This window comes from Capsicum annuum, chromosome 3 (assembly GCF_002878395.1).
Source record: "Capsicum annuum cultivar UCD-10X-F1 chromosome 3, UCD10Xv1.1, whole genome shotgun sequence".
NCBI lineage: Eukaryota > Viridiplantae > Streptophyta > Magnoliopsida > Solanales > Solanaceae > Capsicum > Capsicum annuum.
The window spans coordinates 266017948-266041022 of record NC_061113.1 but is presented as its reverse complement, the minus strand read 5'-3'; the positions used below and the strand labels follow the sequence as shown (position 1 = coordinate 266041022).

At 36.6% G+C, this 23075-nt stretch overlaps 4 protein-coding genes across 5 annotated transcripts; 3 read left to right on the top strand and 1 right to left on the bottom strand.

Annotated features, from left to right (window-relative positions):
* Positions 1-557: 557 nt before the first annotated feature.
* On the top strand, positions 558-4495 carry LOC107861888 (plastidic ATP/ADP-transporter). Its single transcript, XM_016707266.2, has 5 exons — positions 558-1602; positions 2510-2764; positions 3065-3208; positions 3303-3650; positions 3938-4495. The coding sequence occupies exons 1-5, from the start codon at positions 820-822 to the stop codon at positions 4307-4309; spliced, it is 1902 nt and encodes a 633-aa protein (XP_016562752.2). The 5' UTR covers positions 558-819; the 3' UTR covers positions 4310-4495.
* Positions 4496-7152: 2657 nt separating this feature from the next.
* Positions 7153-10094, top strand: LOC107861889 (root phototropism protein 3). The gene is made up of 3 exons (XM_016707267.2): positions 7153-7550; positions 7876-8393; positions 9335-10094. The coding sequence occupies exons 1-3, from the start codon at positions 7334-7336 to the stop codon at positions 9899-9901; spliced, it is 1302 nt and encodes a 433-aa protein (XP_016562753.1). The 5' UTR covers positions 7153-7333; the 3' UTR covers positions 9902-10094.
* A 603-nt stretch (positions 10095-10697) lies between these two features.
* On the top strand, positions 10698-14212 carry LOC107861891 (pentatricopeptide repeat-containing protein At1g15510, chloroplastic). The gene has a single exon (XM_016707269.2). It carries the CDS (start codon positions 10909-10911, stop codon positions 13540-13542), a length of 2634 nt encoding a protein of 877 aa, XP_016562755.2. The 5' UTR covers positions 10698-10908; the 3' UTR covers positions 13543-14212.
* A 243-nt stretch (positions 14213-14455) lies between these two features.
* LOC107861892 lies at positions 14456-18344 on the bottom strand. 2 transcript variants are annotated; one of them, XM_047410099.1, is made up of 8 exons: positions 17856-18140; positions 17342-17457; positions 17125-17243; positions 16790-16952; positions 16471-16697; positions 16046-16364; positions 14986-15941; positions 14456-14946 (listed from the first exon to the last, which is right to left on the bottom strand). In XM_047410099.1, the coding sequence occupies exons 1-8, from the start codon at positions 18123-18125 to the stop codon at positions 14627-14629; spliced, it is 2490 nt and encodes an 829-aa protein (XP_047266055.1). In that variant the 5' UTR covers positions 18126-18140; the 3' UTR covers positions 14456-14626. The 2 variants fall into 2 exon arrangements, with proteins under 2 accessions (XP_047266055.1, XP_016562756.2); XM_016707270.2 differs by having other exon boundaries at positions 14456-15941; positions 17856-18344.
* Between the last annotated feature and the right edge of the window lie 4731 nt (positions 18345-23075).

The window sequence follows — 23075 nt, the reverse complement described above, 5'->3', positions numbered from 1 at the left end:
ATGAATTATGAAATGGCCATTTTGACAATTGTGATACTTGAGGGGTCACCTTGAATGAATTCATAGTTTCCATCGACGTGGTCCTCTCTCTCCCTATAATAATGGTGTTTAAATTAATTTGCATGTATCTCGATTAATTTAATAAAATTATATTATCTATTACCCCTTGTCAGTTTAAATATTGAATAGTTCAATCTAGCAAAACGTAAGCAAACTAAAAAATCGAACTAAATATTTAGTTTTCGTTTGAGTTAATTTTCTTTATTTTGCTTAACGAAGAACTAAATTACGATTTTATCATTAATTCCAAGTTGAAGAGTTGTTGAGTGCATTTAGAAAAAGTGTGCAACATGTACAACTTGTCACAAAAACTCGACCCCACTTTCAAGTTTTTTTTCTTTTCTTTTTCCCTTAATACTTCCTTCTATTCATTTTACTTATTCTCTTTATGAAAAATAGTTATTTTAATTCATTTATTCAATTTAAATGACTGTATAAAATGTTAGTAGTAATTAAAGTGAAATAAAAGGAAGTACTATACCAGTGTTAACAGGTGTTTAACAATTATAAAGCAAATTATGTACTACTACTAATTTATCATTTTTGTCTCATTCAAGGGTTTAAGTTGTTGATGACATATTTATATTACAGTAGATTTTTGTATCTCCTTTTTCTTGGAAGCTCTCTCTCCCAAAGCCACCATCTTCATAGCCAACCTTATCTCTCTCTTTCTCTCATGTTTGCCTATTATTAATAAAAGGCTCAAATCTTTACATTTCTTGAATTTGCAGAGATAGAGAATAGAGAAAAACTGAGCTAATGGAAGCTGTTCTGCAATCAAAAGGGCTTCTTTCTTTGCCTTCCAAGCCCAAAACCAGGGCATTTTACCCACTCCCTCAAGGTGGTCTAAGGCATAGGTTCAATTCCATCAATTCTTTGAAGCCTAAACCCCTTGAAGGGTTATCTCTATCTTTATCTTCTGATGGGTTCCAAAAAGTTGAAGGCTTTTCAAGAAAGCCACAATTGGTTGGTCAAAAGAACAGATTTTTCCCAATTTGCAGGGCAGAAGCTGCTGCTGCTGCTGATGGGGAGCCAGTTTTTGTTGAAAAGAAGGAGCCAGCTAAGTTTATGGGGATTGAAATTGTGACACTCAAGAAAATTATCCCACTTGGGGCAATGTTCTTTTGTATTCTTTTCAATTATACAATCCTTAGAGACACTAAGGATGTATTGGTTGTGACAGCAAAAGGGTCAAGTGCTGAGATTATCCCTTTCTTGAAAACATGGGTGAATTTGCCTATGGCTGTTGGATTCATGCTGTTGTACACAAAGTTGGCTAATGTGTTGTCAAAGCAGGCTCTTTTTTATACTGTTATCCTCCCTTTTATTGGTTTCTTTGGGGCATTTGGTTTTGTTTTGTATCCCCTCAGTAATTATTTTCACCCCACAGCTCTTGCTGATAACCTGCTAAACATTCTAGGTCCAAGGTTTCTTGGACCAATAGCTATATTAAGGATTTGGAGTTTCTGCTTGTTTTATGTCATGGCTGAACTTTGGGGAAGTGTGGTGATTTCAGTGCTTTTTTGGGGTTTTGCTAATCAGGTAAATATATGATCACCCGCAATACTTTTTCTCGAGATCTTTTTATGAAATTATTACTATTCTGATTTAGGTGGAATAACTTGGTATAATCTTTTTATATGCTGTTTGTGAGATTGCTAATGTTTTCTTTACTCTAGGATGGTTCATTTGTGAACTGGTGATCATTTCATAGGTTATGTAATTAATTTCTTGGTCAGTCCTTGTTGTTGATAGTGTCATTAAATACTTGCCAAATAAGGATAGGTGTCGTTCTTTTTGGGACGGACTAAAAGGAAAGCGTGTTAATGTAAATTGGGACGGACTAAAAGGAAAGCGTGTAATGTAAATTGGGACAGAGGGAGTATTAATTTAAGGATTACAAAATAGTAAATGGATTTTTCTGCTTAGTGTTTATCCAATGGATTCCTGGAACTGCTTCCCTTTAGGGTGATATGAACTCTCTTTAAGCTGATGTGCTGGTAATGGACTAATGTTAGGTTACTTTTAGGATTGGATGGTACAGTAGTCTTCTTTCATTATTATTTTGTCAATGGGTATTGGCTCCTGAAAGGATGCGAGTTTACTCTGATATGTGCTGGTTTCTAATTTTTTCGTTGGGGAGTTCAGAGGTTTAAAAACTGTATTGTTTATGCTGCAATTTTGCTCATAAATTGCTAATAAGTAGGTTGCACTCTTTCATTGTTGTTTTGCAATTCGTCTATATTTAATCTCTTAGTTGTAGCCAGTTATAAAAATTCACACAGATTTCAGTCTTTCGCCTGCACTTTCCTTTTGCATTTGTTCGAATGGCCAGTTATAAACTTGGCCAAATCATCTGTACGTTTTTAGTATCAGTGCTTGAGCTTTATTTGGGAAAACACTTTTTTAAAGCTGCCTTTAAATCTTTTGGATGATTTTATTTTTGCAGATTACTACAGTTGATGAGGCTAAAAGATTCTATCCTTTGTTTGGACTTGGAGCAAACGTTGCTCTTATTTTCTCTGGACGTACAGTGAAGTACTTCTCGAATTTGAGAAAATCATTGGGTCCTGGAGTTGATGGTTGGGCCGTCTCTTTGAAAGCAATGATGAGCATTGTAGTGGGGATGGGTGTTGCGATCTGTTTCATTTACTGGTGGGTGAATCACAATGTTCCTCTACCAACTCGTAGCAAGAAGAAGAAGGTAAACAGCCATAATGAGCTATTACTTATCTCAAGTTTCTGCTATCTGCAAAGGCAATGGTAGTCAGCGAAAGGACCTAGGATATTCTTGTACTAACTAGTAAAACTTTGCATAAAACACCCAACTTATCAGTTAGTTTCAAGAAGATGCATGACTGTGTTGTCTACTTGTTTATGATTTGTTGATAATCTAGTACTTTATATCTTAGTCGGACTAATATTAAATTCAAGCCACTTCTGCATCAAAGGATCATGTTTTCTGTATTTATTATCATTTTCTGACAAAAGTATATTTTTGCAGGAGAAGCCTAACCTGAGCACGATGGAGAGCTTGAAAATTTTGGCCTCTTCAAAGTATATCAGGGATCTTGCAACATTAGTTGTAGCATATGGTATTAGTATCAACCTTGTTGAGGTTACATGGAAATCGAAGCTCAAAGCTCAGGTACATTTATGTGTTTTTATATGTTAACCCTAGTTTGTCTCTCATTTTAACTTGAAGCATCTTTTTCACACTCTGCCTTTTGCTAACTCTGCAGTTCCCAAGCCCAAACGAATACTCTTCCTTCATGGGTGACTTCTCTACTGCTACTGGAATAGCAACTTTCACAATGATGCTGTTAAGCCAGTGGATCTTTGATAAATATGGTTGGGGAACAGCAGCTAAGATAACACCAACAGTCTTGCTTCTTACTGGAGTTGGATTCTTCTCGCTGATTTTGTTTGGTGACCCCCTTGCCCCTGCTCTTGCCAAGTTTGGGCTCACACCTCTTCTAGCTGCTGTCTATGTGGGTGCAATGCAAAACATTTTCAGTAAGAGTGCAAAGTACAGTTTGTTTGATCCTTGCAAAGAAATGGCCTACATTCCTTTGGACGAGGACACCAAGGTATATAATAATTTACCGCGTCCTAGACTTTTATTAAATCAGTGTGCTGTCAGAACTTAGATATGCCACATTGGTTATGCATAAATATATCCTTGTCATCTAGGTATCGAATGTATGAAACATGAACAGTTTGTAACCTTTTATATTGCATGCGCGCTTGTATTTATTTATGATGCTACATGTGACCCACAAGTACCTGTCCGGACGTTTCTAACTGGAAAACAGAGATGTTACTTCACATTCAATTGTTACGTGAAATTTAAGCTCATATATTTTTCGCACAACAGGTTAAAGGAAAGGCAGCAATTGATGTTGTCTGCAATCCACTGGGAAAGTCTGGAGGAGCCTTGATACAACAGTTCATGATTTTGACTTTTGGTTCACTTGCCAACTCAACTCCCTACCTTGGAGGTGTGCTCCTAGTAATTGTCCTTGCATGGTTGGGAGCAGCTAGGTCTTTAGATGGCCAATTTACTGCACTCCGTCGTGAAGAAGAGATCGAGAAGGAAATGGAGAGAGCAGCAGCAGTTAAGATCCCTATTGTGTCACGAGATGAAAGTGGAAATGGTTCTTTTATAAGCGACTCATCATCACTGAATCCAACAGGAGGTGACTCGGCCAGTGTTTCATCTGAATCCTCCTCCCCAAGGAATCTGTAATATCATTTGTCGCAGTTTCAACTATTCATAAAAGTATCCAAGAAATTCTTGGTCCTAGAAATTTCTTTTTACTAGATAGAAATAAACACAAATAGAAATCAAGAATGTTACCGACTTGACAGCCCTTAGATGTTGTAAGCGTATTGGAGTAGTTAATGACCATTCAGCTTCATAGCTCTCTTTGAATTCTTTGGTTACGTTACTTACATGATATGAAAATGTATTAGCTGTAGCTTGTTGATATAAGATGCCTTGTATCTCCAGATAACTAGTTGTCTGGAAGTGCTTTTATTCACTCAATAACTTGCAGTGAAAACTTTGAAAAGAACGTTTGACTGATGTTGAAGGGAATTATTGTTAAAGCTACTTGGAAATTGTTGAATTATGCTCCAAAAACTAACCTATTTGGTGAACCGAGCTGCCTTTTTTTTAGCTACCGTTCATAACCCGATTAACGGTACTAGCTATATGTAGACCTCAAAAATAACCTCTACTATTCAGACACAGAACGAACTTTGGCCTGCTAAAATTTAACCTGCCCTTCTCTGGTTAACATGTTTTTCAAAATTTTGCCTCGCCCCATTTGTATTTTCTCTTCATTTTTCCACTACGTAGTATTTCATTTTTTCTATTATCCAGTTAAACCAATTCGTCCAAGTTCCAAATCAATACCTCTTGCTGAATTAACACTGAACGCTTAATTCATCAACCTCTTCCACATCTAGTGCATTATCAACCTCTTGATAATGAAGTCAATAATTCGATTATCAAGATTATTATATAGTAAATGACGATTGTGGGTTGGACTTTTGCATCCTGAAGTCTAGACGAATTACAAACTCTTTATTTAATTTTCTTAATCTTCTTTGTCCAAGAGGTTCTTAAACCACTCAAAAACACACTAATTAAGCTTTCTAGAAAGCCCAAATCAACCTGCTACCTGCCCTACGTACTAGTAATTATTTTCGTAAAATGAGTTTTGCCCTGCTCCAGCACGTTTAGATTTCGCCCTACCCCATTTCCATCCCTAAGAGTAACACCCCAAACTAGTTAATTGTCAGTTCAATTCGACTAATAACGAACCGAACTGATCAATTTGAAAGAGGCTAGTTCATCATTTTCAAAACTTCCTGTACAAATTGGAATCATCGCATAATCCTAAAATGAGGCAGACTGTAAGTCAGGTACATACTTATCCTCATCACGCGTTTACACTAAATCGATTAAACTTATTATAATAAGCGATTTAATAAGGTGAGAATGGATGTTAATTAATTATAGGTCCTGGTTAAGTGCTAAAAAGCTATGTACAGACGCATACAATGTGTTATCTATTGACCAGACATAAACATGGATATTAATTAATTATAGGTTCGTGGTTAAGTGCTAAAAAGCTATGTACACACATACTATGTACCTTTGCTATATCGTTTAATTATCGTCCATTCACTCCTCATCGCTCGCTCACAAGTTTATCCTATCACCCTACTTATATATCATCAGTGCATTATGGTTCGTAAATTAACTAAATCTGCTCGACAATTTAGTCCATTTTGTTTTGTGCTAAGAATATACTCTAGATTAATTAAAATTATAATCTTAAAATTATAAGAAACACAAACAAATAAATTAAAACTTGATAATAGATTTAAGTATTGAATATTGATCCGTTATATATCTCCTTTCTCATTTAATTTCAGTTCAAATAACTTGAACAAATCATTAACATGTTCATTTATTTACTTAGCTCATTTTCATCCGTCCAAATTCGACATAATTCGCCTATTTGGCACTTCTAATATTTTGATTGCATGCAAATAATATACAATTTCCAGCGAGCAAAAGAGAAAGAAACAAAGACGACAATAGTATGGGATAGCAATGGGATGAGGTGAAAAGGAAGAGGGAGACAAGAAAAATTAATGCTAATATTCCGTTGGGTATATAATGACAATGTGACATATCATAATTATCATGGCTGCATCTCTGCTGCATAGAGAACAAAATTCATAAAACTCCCACATGAGAAAGGATAATGACTCCCAACTTATCATTTTAATTTGTCCTCAATACACCCCCCACCTTCCCCTTTATCCTTTTTGCTATCCCTCTTCCTACCTCACCCATGTTTAAGCCACTAATGGTAAGAATCAAAATTAAACTTACCGTGAGTGCACACTGGGTAAGTGTTTTCCGATGTGAACAACAATAGATAAACCCTATGCAACGAGCTCGACTGAGAAGGCCAGGTGGGGAAGATTTTTAGGGATGGGATACCACACCTGTTGCACCAACTCAGCTGGCTGAGAAAGGACCTGGTGAGACTCAATCCCTGATCTCCCTTATGGAGATACTTGCTACACAAACTCAGCCACCCTTACCGTGTTGGAGTCCTAGATCGGTGGGTTAAAGGGTCCTTGGTCTCCTTATATGGTCTTGGACAATCCTCCCCTCATGAGCTAACTTTTGAGGTTGAGTTAGGTCCAACATTCATTTCTTTATCATGGTATCAGAGCCAGATCCAACCAATTCATTGTTTTCGATGTTGGGCACCCCATCTTATAGTGTCGACATCTAGAGCAAGTTTTTGATTTCCTTATATAGTCTTGAATAATCCTCATCCTTCCCTCATGAATTTCTTTATCATACATCATACGGGTAGTAACAACACTATCTTTTGCATATATCGTAGATACGGATAGTAATAACACTATCTTTTTCGTATATCGAAATACTAAATTAAAACACGAGCTCATGAGCTCCATCAGCAAGTGTCTGAGGGCATTCTTGTCAACAACAGATAAAAACAATGTTGTCAACATTATGTGGTGGTGTCACCCCCTAGCAATTTTTTATCCACTAGAGGTAATAACCTCACGTAACAACAAGAAAGACCAAACATCCTTAGCCAGAAATGAATTTTCATTCATCTATATGAATTACTACTAGCTACTACTAGCTAGCTAGTAGTAGTAAGAGTACTATTACTCTCGTGTATGTTCACTGCTCACACAAAACTCCAAAATGATGAACCTAACATCACCGGAATCCGTTAATCTTCCCGGCAAATCCACGCATTTCGCGGCCGAATGTTGGTTCGATGATACATGTATCCTCGACATGGACTACTTTGTCAAGACACTTTCTGGCATTAAGGCCAAAGGTGTTCGTCCTGAACTTATTGGCTCCATTATTACTCATTATGCTTCTAAATGGCTTCCTGACCTTTCTTTCGGAGAAGGTATTTATACAAATTCTTCCAACACGTACCTGATTTAGTAATATAGTAGCATTACAATCTTAATAGCTCAGATACTTACAGTCTTAGTAGTTCAGTTGGTTGGCTATCTCAATTTCTAACTTGTTGATGAGGTTCGATTCTCCCATCCCCGTTTCCCTTTCCCCTATCCCTAATTTGAAACAAATGTAGTAATATCAGAAACAACTTCTCTGCTTCTGAATCAGGATTAGGTCCACGTATATTTTATTCTTTCCAGACCTTGAGTTGTTGCAGTATGGTACGTATGCTCTCCTTTAATATACTGATGTTTATTTTTTTTTGGCAGGTTCAGAAGTTTTTCCAGGCCCGACTTTCGAGGACTCGCCTGAAAGCGTAACGGCATTATGGATGAAGAAGAGATTCTTCGTGGAAACATTAGTCGGAATTCTGCCACCGGAGAAAGATTCAATTCCATGCAATTTCCTTTTACGGCTACTTCGGGTTGCAAATATGGTTCGGGTCGAGCCAAGTTACCGGGTCGATTTGGAGAAAAGGATATCATGGCAATTGGACCAGGCAACATTGAAGGAACTATTAATTCCATCATTTGTTCACACGTGTGGAACATTATTGGATGTTGAACTTGTACTTAGGTTGGTTAAGAGGTTTATGAATTTGGATGAAAGTGTAAGAAGTGGAAGTGCATTAATTAAGGTTGCTAAGCTTGTGGATAATTACTTAGCTGAAGCTGCTGTTGATGGCAATTTGACAATGTCAGAGTTTATTGATCTTGCTGGTGCACTTCCTGGACATGCTCGTTCTACTGATGATGGTTTGTATAGAGCCATTGATACCTACCTCAAAGTAAGTGAAAAACCTTGTTTTTTTTTTTTCGCTGACCGTTAGTTACAACTCCTTTAAGTTTCGTTTTATATGGAGGTATTTTCAAAGAAGATTGAGGATTAAACTCGTTTTATATGAGTTCAATGAAAGAAAAAAGTCTTCTAAACATATCAAAAGTATTTATATTTGTATAAGAGCATGTAATTAATTAGTACTAGTAGAAATAAATCTTTTAGGTTAAAAATGAGTTGATTATTGAAATGTAACATTCTTTTTGGTAAAGTATTAAAAGAAAAAAATATCATACAATTCAAATAGAATAAAATGTACTATATTATTTATGTATAAATTGCCAGCGAGACCAATTCCTCCTGGCCGTAAGAACATTTGGGATGTATAATAATAATTCTTGGATGCCTTATGTGGAATAGAGCTAACCAGAATTAGTCGAGGCTACAAAACAGATACAAAAACCATGTGTGAAATCCAAAAGAGGCTGTAAAAAGGAAAATAACAGATAAGACTATTTGTCCCTATTAAGAGATTCCCAAAGCCAAAGAGTCCAAGCAGAGAAGGTACATAGTCAAGTATTGTCGAAATTTCTAGCTCCTAACAGATACCACTATTTTCCTAAATTTGGCTTTTCTTCTGTCCACACTCCAAACTATGCCAACAATATTACTTGAGTAACTTGTAGAGAAAATGAGGTACTCATCTGCTTTACTGGATTTAGTAATTTTTGTTACAACTTAGAAGTTCTCTCAACAGTCTATATCCCATCAATCAAAAATAGAATATGCTTTTCTTTAATTGATACAAAGACATGAAAGTTTCTGTTGATAGTATTTAAATTGTGTTGGATAGTGTAAGGAATTTTAGCACACCACAACAGTTATAACATGTTATAGCAGAATGCTAGTCCGCAATTATCTTATAAGTGAACCGATGTTGAAAATATGTAGGCACATCCCGGGTTATCAAAGCAAGAAAGGAAAAGTCTCTGTAGGTTGATCGATAGCAGAAAGCTATCACCCGAGGCGTCTCTGCATGCAGCGCAAAATGAACGTTTACCAGTGCGAGCAGTAATTCAAGTGCTTTTATCCGAACAAACAAAGCTCAACAACAACAAGCAGCTTCAAATTGACTGGAGCGGTTCCTTTGTGAGTGTTACCCGAAGCCCCAATCAGCAGGGACTAATTGAGCCTCCAGCACGGTGTATGTCAAAGCGCGAAATGAATGTTCAGCAGATGGAGATAAAGAGGCTCAAAGAAGATGTCCTGAGGCTACAGAGTCAGTGTATGGCAATGCAAGCGCAAATTGAGAAGTTGTTAGAGAAGAAACGAGGCAGCGGTTTTTTCAGCTGGAAGAAGATTATTGTGCCTTCGTTAGTGAATAAGGTTGATAAAATTGGAGATGTTGATAGAGAAACTGAAGTGGGATTTGTTGGAAGACAAACTCCTGGAGATATGAAGACTAGGCTTGTTAGAGGCAGAACTCCTAACAACAAGTGGAGGAAATCTTTGTCCTAAGAGAAAAAAAAAAGTTAAAAAAGTGTTGAATTTGGAATAGGTGCAGGTTATCAATCAATGCAAAAGTACTAGAACTAATTACGATTCCCAAGTTTAGTTATTGTAATGTACCAAAAAATAAGTCTTACGTTATTGTAATCTCTTTTTTTTTTGACTTGTACCTTATATTTGATTAAAATATATGTTTATTTAACTTTGCTCTTTTGTCAAAAGGGGACAATAATTCCACTCTTGATAGTGCTATTATCGCACTTGCTCTGCCAATGCCACAATCTACGAGCAATGCTTGATTGATGATTAACATATAGCATATCCAATGTATCAAATATCAATCATTAATTCTAGAATAGATACTTAATAGCTTACATCAATAATATAATTTGGCGTAAACACTGAGTTATGTGTATATTTATAGTGTTATGTGTATATTTATAGTGTGTTTAAGAATAATTAATGTTGTATAGCACCTCTCATGCTAGGAAAAGAAATTAGTTGAACGATCAGGAGCAATAATTACATAGATAATTACCCAGGTGACATAACTTTTGCAACTCTTGATTGATTATTGAACTTTAGGGATCGTTTGGTACACTGTCCGGGATAAGTAACGAGTGTGGGATATCCTATGGAATTATTTTATCCCCGGGATAAAATAGTCCCGGGGGGTTAAGTAATTCCTTCTATCAAACATGAGATAAAGTTAATCCCAAACTTTATCCCAAGATTATTTTTTTTATCCTTCCCACCAAACGATCCTTACAATATTAGTACTCGATTTCCACCTTGTAATCTGTATTTTCGTTTGCTCCTACACCCAATTTTCCAAATAAAAAATAAGAAAAAGTGAAGATGCTCACGACGTCGTATCGGGAATTTTAAAACTATCTCTTATCTGTTAAACCGCTGTGGTGTTTTGCTAGCCGTTTAAACATTTTCCTTAAACCCCCGCCTGAAAAACAAGAACTTCGACATGCTCTTCCTCTACACCACCACCATCACCACCCAATATGGCATCAGTTTCTGCTAAAACCCCAACTACATCTCTCCCTTTAGACCCCCAAAATCCTCAATTCTCCAAACCCCATTCTTCCAAATCTCTAATTTTCCCTCATATTTTCCAAAAATCACACCTTTTTTCCCTTAAAAAAATACACCAAAACCAAAATTCTATCCTTAACTCCTCCTTCAGTACCTCCACTCCCACCACTGACCCCAATTCCCATATTGTCCAGTTATGCTTCAAGAACGAGCTGGAAGAAGCAATTGGGTTCTTGAAGTCGATAAAGGAACTTCATGGGACAATAGAAGAAGAGACGTTTGTTGCTTTAGCTAGGCTTTGTGAATTCAGGCGCGCGTCGAATGAGGCCTGTGAAGTGTTTTCTTGTGTACGTATGGCACGGTTGAGTTTGAGGCTTGGAAATGCGTTGTTGGGTATGTTTGTTAGGTTGGGTAATTTGGGTGATGCTTGGTTTGTTTTCGGGAAAATGGAGGAAAGGGATGTTTTTTCTTGGAATGTATTGATTGGTGGGTATGCAAAAAATGGGTATTTTGATGAGGCTTTGGATTTGTATCAAAGGATGTTGTGGGTTGGAATTAGACCTGATGTGTATACTTTTCCTTGTGTTTTGAGGACTTGTGGGGGTTTGCCTGATTGGAGAATGGGTAGGGAGATACATGGTCATGTAATAAGATTTTGCTATGAGTCGGAAATTGATGTCGTGAATGCGTTGATTACAATGTATGTTAAGTGTGGTGATGTTTGTAGTGCAAGAGCGTTGTTTGATGGAATGTCTAAGAGAGATAGAATTTCTTGGAATGCTATGATTGCGGGTTACTTTGAGAACGGTGAGTTTTTGGAGGGGTTAATGTTGTTCTCCTCAATGCGGGAACTTGGTTTTTATCCCGATTTGATGACCATGACAAGTGTGATTTCAGCTTGTGAGGCTATTGGGGATGAGAGGTTAGGGAGGGCACTTCATGGGTATGTGTCAAGAATGGAATTTTATAGTGATGTGTCGGTGCATAACTCTCTCATTCAACTTTATTCAGCTATTGGGTGCTGGGAGGAAGCAGAACAGATCTTTGATAGGATACAGTGTAAAGATGTAGTTTCATGGACTGCAATGATCTCGGCTTATGAGAGTAATGGGTTTCCAGAGAAGGCTGTTAAGATGTATAAAATGATGAAGCTAGAAGGTGTCATGCCGGATGAAATTACTATTGCTTCTGTTCTATCTGCCTGTACTTCATTGGGCCTTCTAGAAATGGGTATTAAGCTTCAAGAAATAGCTGAAAGGAGAGGACTTATATCATACGTGATCGTCTCAAACACTCTGATCGACTTGTATTCAAAGTGCAACTGTATTGACAAGGCATTGGAAATTTTTCACCGGATACCAGATAAAAATGTAATATCTTGGACTTCTATCATTCTTGGTCTCCGGATTAATAATCGCAGTTTGGAAGCTTTAATTTTCTTTAGAGAAATGAAACGCCATCAGGATCCCAATTCTGTTACCATAGTTTCTGTCCTCTCTGCATGTTCTAGAATCGGTGCACTGATGTGTGGCAAAGAAATACATGCATATGTATTGAGGAACGGAATGGCATTTCCTGGTTTTTTAACCAATGCACTCCTTGACTTCTACGTGAGGTGTGGAAGGATGGCCCCAGCACTGAATCTTTTTAATACACAGAAAGAGGATGTTACTGCTTGGAATATCTTGCTGACTGGCTATGCTCAGCGAGGGCAAGGTGCACTTGCAATTGAGCGTTTTGACGAAATGATAAATTCAGGAGTAAGGCCAGATGAGATTACTTTCATTTCTCTGTTACGTGCTTGTAGTAGATCCGGGTTGGTGACTGAGGGCCTTGATTATTTGAATAGCATGGAGAGTAAATATTGTATTGTTCCGAATCTGAAGCATTATGCTTGTGTGGTTGATCTGCTAGGCCGTGCAGGTCTAGTGGACGATGCTTATGATTTTATCCTATCATTGCCTGTGAAACCCGATAACGCTATTTGGGGGGCTTTATTAAATGCGTGTAGGATCCACAGGAAGGTTGAACTTGGAGAACTAGCAGCTAGACACATTCTTGAAACAGATGAGAGAAGTGTGGGATACTATGTTCTCCTCTGCAACTTCTATTCTGATAATGGCAGATGGGATGAAGTTATAAGATTAAGGAAGATTATGATAGAAAAAGGACTGACTATTGATCCTGGTTGCAGTTGGATAGAAATAAAGGGAAATGTACATGCATTTCTTAGTGGTGATAACTTCCACCCCCAAAGCAAGGAAATTAATGCAGTTCTAGAAGGATTTTACGAAAAAATGATGGCAGCACATCATAGTGGATCGGAAAGATATAGAGTAAATGAGGTTGAAGATTCAAAAGCCGAGATCTTTTGTGGACACAGTGAGAGACAAGCTATCGCGTTTGGTCTTATAAATACGGCTCCAGGGACACCAATATCGGTCACAAAGAATCTTTATATGTGCAAGGGCTGTCACGACACAATCAAGTTTATCTCTGAGGTTGTGCGGAGGGAGATTTCAGTTAGAGATACTGAGCATTTCCATCATTTTAAGGATGGAAAATGTACATGTGGGGATGAAAATTACTTGGGAGAAACTTGAAATTCATAATCAGAAAGAAGCAATTCACAAATGACAAATAGTATCTGTTCTTTGTGATGGGCAGAGCCAGCTGTCTAAATTCGGGATGGATGCTGACTTAGCTCATGGATAGAGAAGTCAACACACCTCAAGGTTGCTATCTCAGATATTTAATAAAGTGGTGGACTGCAAAATCTCACCACTGTTCGGCACTGGCTTTGTACGTCTTTTGCTTCCACAGACAACATCGAACTGCCTTTCTGCAGGAATGTTTGTTTCTCCTGTGGTAATGCTCTCGAAAGCTAGAATATTGTGAAATGTTTAGTCTCAAAGACAATTTGGTGATAATCAACATAGAGATGCCTGATGTACTGTATATAGCACATACCTTTCTCCCATACTTGAAGATCGGCGCTAGTTCTTTGTTACTATAGCGAAGTGGTTATAGAAACTTGTATATCTTGGTGGTGGTATGATTGTGGTGCTCAAAGAGCGGGGAGGCTTGTCTAGATTTGTGTATGTTGTTTCTTGTAGAACTGCATGAACCTGGATGGTCATGAAAACAAACATTGGTTTCTCATAAACATGTTCCGAATCTTCCTTCAAATATAATGTCCAAAGGAGAAATACTTCTTGTACTGTCTGCTGAAATGAAATTAATAAAGTTACGGAAAGGTACTTTTTCATACTATATTGTGGATTTGCACAAAGACATGATTTCACTATTGGTTAGCTCTGTGGTATCTAATCTCGATGGATCAACTATAAAAGGTTGGCCTCCTTGTGTACTGAGTGAGGTCATGTATCTTTTTGTTGTTCAATGTTTTCGCTGACCAGCAAACTACTACTCTTCTTAAAATTGTCTATAGAAAGCATTGTGCGAGGAACCTTTCCTCTTATTTTTCTGCACGATCTGATTTTGACTTAAAAAGTATAACCGAACATGTTATCTTTATTAGAAATTTTACATCAAACAAGAAGCTGTTATTAACAAATCCTTCAAAAAGAATAGCAGAGTACACTATTGTACAAAGAAATCAAGCACAAAGCACCATTCACACACCCATTGGTGGTAACACGAAAAACTTAGTTATATCCAGGCCGCCTACATCTTCACTGCTCTCTTGATTGTTTTGATGGATGATTTTATGAAGCCATTACCTCCTGCCCGACCTTCATCACTATCGTCACCAACGACTGATGGCTTCGTCCTCATGCAATCCACTCTCTTTTTCATGCCACTCAAGAGGAGAGATGGCGAGGATGGGATACGCCTAAACAACCTAACACTGTCAGACCTTGAGAGTTCCCTTTCCTTTTCCTTTTCGCTCTTCCTTCCAGTTCTTTCGCAGCTGCTAGATCTCCCGACTCCCTTAGAAGCAGAACCTACGTCACTGGCTCTCCCGACTCCCTTAGAAGCAGAACCTACGTCACTGGCTCTCCCGACTCCCTTAGAAGCAGAACCTACATCACTGGCTCTCCTTTCTGGAATTAATCTATAGGCAGCCACTTCAACAACTTCCTCTCTTTTTGAATCTTCCTCTTGGACATTTTCTTTTTTATTTTGCACCTTCTGGGACTGTTTCACATCCTCAGCAATTTCTGACTCCTCGGATTTGGATGTCTTCATCTCCTTTTGCGGATACGTTATATTCAGCTTTGTTATAGTATCATCAATTTCAATAGTTTCATCTTCTCCTGCATTAAGAGTTCTCTTACCACTATTGTTCTCCTCAGCAGTCTGAATACCAAAGTTGGTAGGTTCTTGAGAGTTGTCCAAAAGCAACTGAAGCCATTTTTCGACATTTCCTTTCCCCCGCTGCTGTCTGCTCTCTTCGTCCTCCTCCTCTCTAACATTTTCATGAAAAGTGGGAAACCTGGGGTTGCATGTTATCACTTCTTCTTGTATCTCAATGTTTTGAACGTTCTGATATGTTGGATCCTCATCCTTTGCCTGCACAATAGCATTGTTGTTGTGTTCAGAGTGGATTCCCATGCTGATTGTGTTGTGAGTTTCTTTCTCTTTTCCACCATTTAGAGATAGTCTAGCCTCATATGCTTTCTGTTCCTCCTCCAAAAATACTCTTAACTCCTTATGCATACAGTCCTTGGTATTCATACCAGGCAAGCATAGAACTCTCTTATCATCTTTCTCTAATTCTGCCTTTGAGCAGCTGCCGGGCAGACGAAGAAGAGTCTTTTCATCTCCCTCTTCATCTAGAAATTCATCCATTCTTGATCTTTTTCTTGTTTGGTCCCAGTCATGTCTTATCTGTTGCTCAAGTTCGTCTCTCTTTTTGAATCTCCTGTGTAGGTCTCTCTCTGCAGAATCACAGATTGCTCTCTGAGCTTCAAGTCTTGCCATAAGGGCATTAGCTGCTGCCTGATTCAACCTGACTTGTTCTTTATACACAACACTCCTGCAAATACATAAACCAGTTGAGTAAGAGACTGAGCGCATATAATCAAACACACTTCATGGATTTCTATTTTTCTAATTGACATCTTTTTCCAGAGAACTTACTGGTGCATGGCATCTCGAATCATCTTCTCTAGCATAGCTTTGTAAGAAGATTGTGACTCAGCTAGTCGTCGACACTTCTCAGCTCTCCTTCTTTTCTTCATTAGGATTAGCTCCAAATCTTGTACAGCTACTTTCTCCTCCTCAGTCTTCTGCTTCAATTCACCCACTTCATCATCTAATTTCTGTATTTCTGCCTGCATCTTTGCTGTTTCTTCTCTGTGTCTCAAAGAATCTCTAGCTATCACAATAGCCTGGTATGGATTGGTTACCAGGCCTGGATCTTCATTTTCTTTCAGATCCGTTTTTGATCTTTTACAAGCTGTCAAAACAACAAAACCAAAGAAACGAGTAGCATCAATCGACTAGTTTCACGAGCCATTGAAAACAAGAAACAGGTTAGGGTCTTTGATTTTTTGGAAACTAACCAACAATAGGAGTGCTTGATCTTGGTCTCCGATTTATATCCAATGATTTCAGAGCTGAGGAAGAATCAAAAGACTCCCTTCGAGATAGAACAACAGCTGCTGGAGCCAGGCCAATTTTTTCTTTTGATTCAACAAAATGATGAGGAAAAACATGTGAATCAACAGTTTGTGATGCATTCAGTTCTTCACTTTCACCGTCAGAAAACAACCAGGAAAATGCTCTACGCCTGAAAACAATGTCACAATGAGCATATCTAGCAGTTGCAAAATATCTCACTTTGAATCTCAAAATGTACCTAACAAACATACAGCTACTGACCTGAAATCTGAATTTGATATAGCAAAGATGGACAAGAACTGGTTTATGGATATACCAACTTGCAGATCCCACCAGGGTATAAGGAATTCCAGCTTATTATTCTTTTTCTTACAGGCTTGCCACTGCATTATCCGCAGATTGCTTGGAACAGTTAGTCCTCCTCCTGCAATTTCACCGAATATGTCACATATTCAAAACTCATTAAACGCAGAAAATGATCGTCTATGCAGAAGAGTTCAGCATCTACACACGGAATGCGTAAATTTTTACAACAGGTAAAGGTGACTTGATAGCGCAAAAAAACAAGTAAAGTCGAAAGGATAATGAGTAATTACTGGAGCAAGGAAACCAGTGATCAATTTCCCACGCCAGAGGTGAAGCTGAATCGGCATGATAATACAGAACATTGCCATATGAGTCTACTCGAAATACTTCAGGATCAAATCCTGCATTCCTGGAGTTCAAATCATAATCAAGAATGAGAGACTTTTCAAGCTTTTACTAGTTAATTCAGTATGGATAAAACAGAATTGCATCATGGTTGATTTTTACCCGAGGTGGCTGAGTTGCTTCCACAAAAGAGACGCAAAAATCTTGGGCTTTGTATTGGGTTGGGCATTCAGATCGACGATAGGGAACATGTCATCCAATTCCTTTGCTCTCAAAACCTACCAATCAAAATTTCAGACAGCACATGATTACTCCGGAAAAAACGACATACAAATAGGTTTAGTTCTATGAGGTGGAAACAGTGTCTAATAATCCCCGGGTTCAATTGAATCCACTTTGCGATTGAGGTCACTTTGACTTATAATGGAAAAGCGACTTTAACTTACAATCAGAAGCTAATAATCATATGCATATATATATAGGGAAAAATCAACAAAATTCATTCCGAATGAACAGGTCAATCCACAAATCTATGGTTAACCGGAACAAGAAGATAAAGTTATAGACCACTTCACACGTCAATTGAATCAAAATTCAGTGAATTAGATTTTATTCCAAACACCAAACTCCTCCTCCTAATCGGATCTGGCAAAAAAGGGTCTCGTCTTTATGTTACCTCATCTTGTGGCAGAGCATAGGGAGTGAAGGTAAAAGGAGGGCCGCGGTTGAAAGGGCCCAAAATTCGATCTTTACAAAGCTTAGCATAGGCCTTTGGGTATCCGAGACCTTGATCAATCACCATTTCTTCGGGGGTAAAAACAAGATCACCAGCGCCAGCCATTTTCTTGTAGCAGAAAAGGGAAGAATGATAACAGAGTTGAACAGAGCAAAGAGAGAGAGAATTCGGAGATTTTGACGAAACAAAAGAAGAGAGACCAACGGTCATGTCATTTTTAAAATGTTGGGTAAGTGTAACGGCTAGATATGCTGGCCATATCTTAACAGCTCTCCCATGTAACTTCAGATGTCTGTCATTAAAGTGTTTTAACTATATTTGAAAAGACAATATTAGCCTTATTTAGGTAAGATATGGGTTCATCTGGAGGGGGTAATTTGATCCAAGAAATGGAACGTTGTAGAGTTGGTCATCATTTAAGTTTGAACTAGTAATGAAACAAATCTACTACACTACTTTACTCGTAGTAAAAGGTCAAAGTGAAAAGTTCCTTTTTAGTAGGACAAATCAAGTACATGCCAACAAACATATGAGGCTCTAGCTAAATTCGCGGGGGGTTCTTTTTATTTTCTTCTTTATTATTTTTTGCTTTAAAGAAAATAAGCAAGCATGTTTTTTTTAAAAGATATTGTAGAATTATTATTATTGTTATTTCAAAAACAACTAGTTTTTGAATTTCGTTTAAATATAGGTAAAATGACCTTCTGCACACTTATATTATGTCGGTTTTGTAAGTTGGATACTTCTACTTACATGTTTGTCATCTGCACCCCTAAACCCACTAAAAAATTGTATTTTAAACTCTTTGACCGTTGACTTTGCTTATGTGGCATTAAAATGCTGATTAAGATGAGAAGGGTGATTACAATCGCTTGGGGTGCGAGTGGGGGTTAATTTTTTTACCAATTTTATATTAAAATAATTAAAAAATAAAAAAAGGATAATTTTTTTCAGCTTTTAAATTTAAAAATGTTTTAAAAAATTAAAAATAATAAATTTTAAAATAAAAAATAACCCCCCACCCCCTTCCCAGTCCAGCCACTCCCCCCACCCCACCCCATTCCCGTCCCAGCCCCTCCACCCCACTAGCTTTTTCGGTTTTTTAAATTTAAAAATATTTTTAAAAATTTTAAAAATAATATGTTTAAAAAAAATAATATTTTTTCAGCTTTTTAAATTTAAAAATATTTTTAAAAACTAAAAAATATATTTTAAAAAAAATAATTAAAAAAGGCCCTCCCCCACCCCCAACTCCGTCCATCACCCCACCTACTCCCCACCGTCCCCCACCCCATCCACCAGTCACCACCGTCCCTCACCCCATCCACCAGTCCACCACCATTCTCGTCCCCCATCCAGCACCCTCCCCGTCCCCCGCCCTCTTCTCATCTTCCACCCTCTCCTCATTCCCCCACCCCGTCTTTCACCCTTCCCCAAGTAACATAACCACCACCACACCAACATTCCGTCACTCCCCCACCCCACAGCATTACAAAATTCCATCAAGAACTCCAGCATTACAAAATCCCATTGTAAAATTTCATTAGAATTTTTTTTTTCCTCTAAGTTCATTAGCAACTTTGGTCAATTTTTGTATTAAATTTCAGTTTTTGGGTAAGATTTGGTCAAAACATCATAGAATTAATTCAAACCAAACACCATGGAATTAATTCAAAAAAAAAATTCTAATTTCAATTTTACCATGGAATCATCTGCTAACAAAAAAATTTAAAATTTCAGACCAAATAACTAAACACAATCAATGGATCTTGAATTCATATGATTTTTTTTATATAAAATCTAATAATTTTAACTGCTTTTTTTTATTCATTGGAAGTAGAATGTATTAATTGGGGTTTATAAAGAAAAAAAGAAGGAGATGAGGGAGAGAGTAGAAGAAGAAGGAGAAGAAAGAGAGTAGAAGAAGAAGCAGAAGAAAGAGAGAGAAGGGGGGAGAATAAGAATCGAGGAAAGAGAGGGAAAGGAGAAACGGGGGGGGGGGGGGGGGGGGGGGATTGTTCTTTTTTTAAAAATTTATTTATTTGTTTAAATATTTAATATTTTTATATTTAAAAATGAGTGGAAGCTGACATGACAGCTGGCGTGGTGAGAGTGTGTTACACTCAACGAAAAAGTGTTTAAAATATTATTTTTTAGTGGATTCAGGGGCTCAGATGACAAACATGTAAGTAAAAGTGTCCAACTTACAAAACCGACATAATACAGGGGTGCAGAAGGTCATTTTGCCTTAAATATACTACACCAAACTCATTTCATGTACTAAAAGCTCCCATTTTGTCAATGGTCGTACACTGACACAAGTGTTAGTGCGCTAGTTCTAGTGTTGTGTAAACTTTAAGGGGTCGTTTGTTAGAATGTATAAGAACAATGCAGAATATAGCGTATTAATAATATTTGTATTAATAATGCCTGTATTAGTTATACTTGTATTATTTCTTATATATTGTTTGGTTTGATGTTTAAGAATTAATACATCTTACATAAATCTATAAAAGAATTGCTTGTTTACAAAAATACCCTTATTTGATTTTATACATGTTTTTGCAACAATTTTTTTTTGTCATCTCAGACATAATTAGTATTGTTGAACTTGTATATAGATGTTTTCGAATTAATTGCAAGATCTTCGTCTTTGCGCATGAAATATTACGTCAACGGATTAACATAATCGAAACAAAAAAAAAATATAAGATGTAAAATTAAGAAATAGTCTCTTTTTTTTTAATCTTTTTAAAGACTCTCGAAGTAAGGCAAAAATATGTTACAATTATTTAAATCAACTATTCATTGTTGTAGATTAAAATGGTGGAAAAAGAAATAGTGAAATATTTTGAAAAGATTCACTATTGCAAATTAAAATGTTGGAAAATGGAATGACAAAATTTTTTGAGAGGAAAATTGAGGGGTATTAAGGTCATTTAATAAGTTAATGGATGTGTCAAAAGACATTGCATTATTAATACATAGGAAATGAAGTGTAATACTAATACACATTTCAATACATAATAGAGTGTATAACTAATGATTGCATTAGTTATACATAGATAAAAAATTGTACCAGACAAGGTACTAGTAATACACATTAACTAATGCATGCATTATATTTTTCAATACACTTTATCAAACTACCCCTAAATGTATCTTCTACCATTTCGTTACTTTTCTTAATTCATTTGTCATTTAGGTTCCGGACTCACAACTAGCACCTGGTCCAAGATACGACTGAGCGGCATCAAATCTTTCTATTAATTGCTTCTTTCGTCTCTTTTGCTGTCAAAGTGCCTACAATATAAGTTCCCATGGAATAGCACATTAAGGGTCATCTCCTGTAATTTTCTGTGTTTATGATTGACTATCTTTTTCAAATTGATCCATCCAAGCCCAAATATTTCTCCCAACATGTCCAGGGACCTAATCTCAAGCCCAAGTCCAAGTCCAGCCGTATGTGGGCTTGGGATTTCCTCCGATCCTTACATTTATCATACTTTTGTTTTCTTTACACCATCCAATAGTATTAACTTCGACAGCGAAAGTTGTTCCTACTCTCCCTTTTGCCAGTTGCTCCTTCCTTTCTTTTTTTCTTGTTCTCAGTATTAGTTACGTATTCATCAAATTATTTTTAAAACTTAAAATTTCAATTAGGTAATATAGATATTATGTAAAAATTTATATCAATCATTATTGTTCTAAGGCACGTACAAAATTGAAACGGACAAGTAAATGTGAGTGGACGGAGTATTAGATTATGAATTTGATTCTACTCATTGTTAAATTAAATACATCAACTAATCAACCACCCCGTTGATAAAATCAACAGGTTTTCCACAAGAAAAAGTACCTTTCGAATTTTGTGCAAGTCACAATTTTAGCATATAATATATGCTTGACCTTTGGTGCTGGGAAGAGCTGATTGTGCGAGATCACTATTGAATTGGTCAATAACAGCTCGACAATTGTACTTGTACTGACTCCTTCCTTATCTTGGACTTTAATTCTCCAGCAATCGGGCAAAGCGTATTGGAAGACACTTTATTTGTGCTTTCCTACTATATCAACATTAATGTTACCAACATGGATTGTGGTGCATGGTGCAGTAGATGAGCTACTTCACCCTCAATCAGAGGTCGAGGATTTGATCCTGAGTATGAAGAAAACTCTGTTGGGAGCGTTACCACCTTAATGGCCCTGCAATACGTGATCCGAATTAATTTGGGCTCCAATGCAGGCATCGAACATCAGATGGAAAACCTCAAAAAAAAACTATTACAGTGCGTGCAAGTTAGCATTACTAGTATTTCGGACACAATTTTTTGTATTTGTATTTAAATAAATCACTTGATTTGGCTTCTTAAAATAAACTGACAAAACTTAAAATTCTATCTCCCTTTTATTTTTTTTGCTATAAAAGCTCAGTTCAAAGTATGTAATTATAAAAATTAATTTTTTTTAATTATAAAAATGTACTTGTGCTACTCCTTCCTAATCGGCCTTTAATTCTCCAGCAATTGGCCATTAACTGCTACTATCACAGATGGGGAATATCGATGCTTCTTCACATATCCTAAAAGCATATAAAAATATTCCAACTTTTACCAGTTAAAAGGTTTGTAGCCGAATTAGTGCTTGATATACGTTTTAATTATCCTATAAACAACAAAAAATATCTATATATTTGACTGACTAAGCACTGAGCTTAAGAACCAATAAAATTTATCATATAAAATAAGTCATAAATATTTATAAATCATCTTATCAAGAATATAATAGAAAATTTAAAGTTAAATTATTATTTTAAATCATCAACAGATATCTTTTTTTTTGACGAACTAAAAACAAAGAGAATTACATAAATTGAAATAAAAGGAGTAACATTTATATTGCCATAAAACTTTTTAGAACTTTTAATCTTAAAAATACCATAACATTTGCGGCAAATGTTAACCTTAATTGTGCTTACAAGTTAATAATTTATCTAAAATCCAACAAATTATCTTTTAAAAATTAACCCATAGATCTTAAAATTCTAGCTCCATTTTTTTTTTTCGCTATAAAAGCTTAGCTCAAAGTATGTAATTATAGAAAATAATTAATTATCAAAATGTTTGTTTATCTTTTTATATATATAGTTTAATAAAGAAA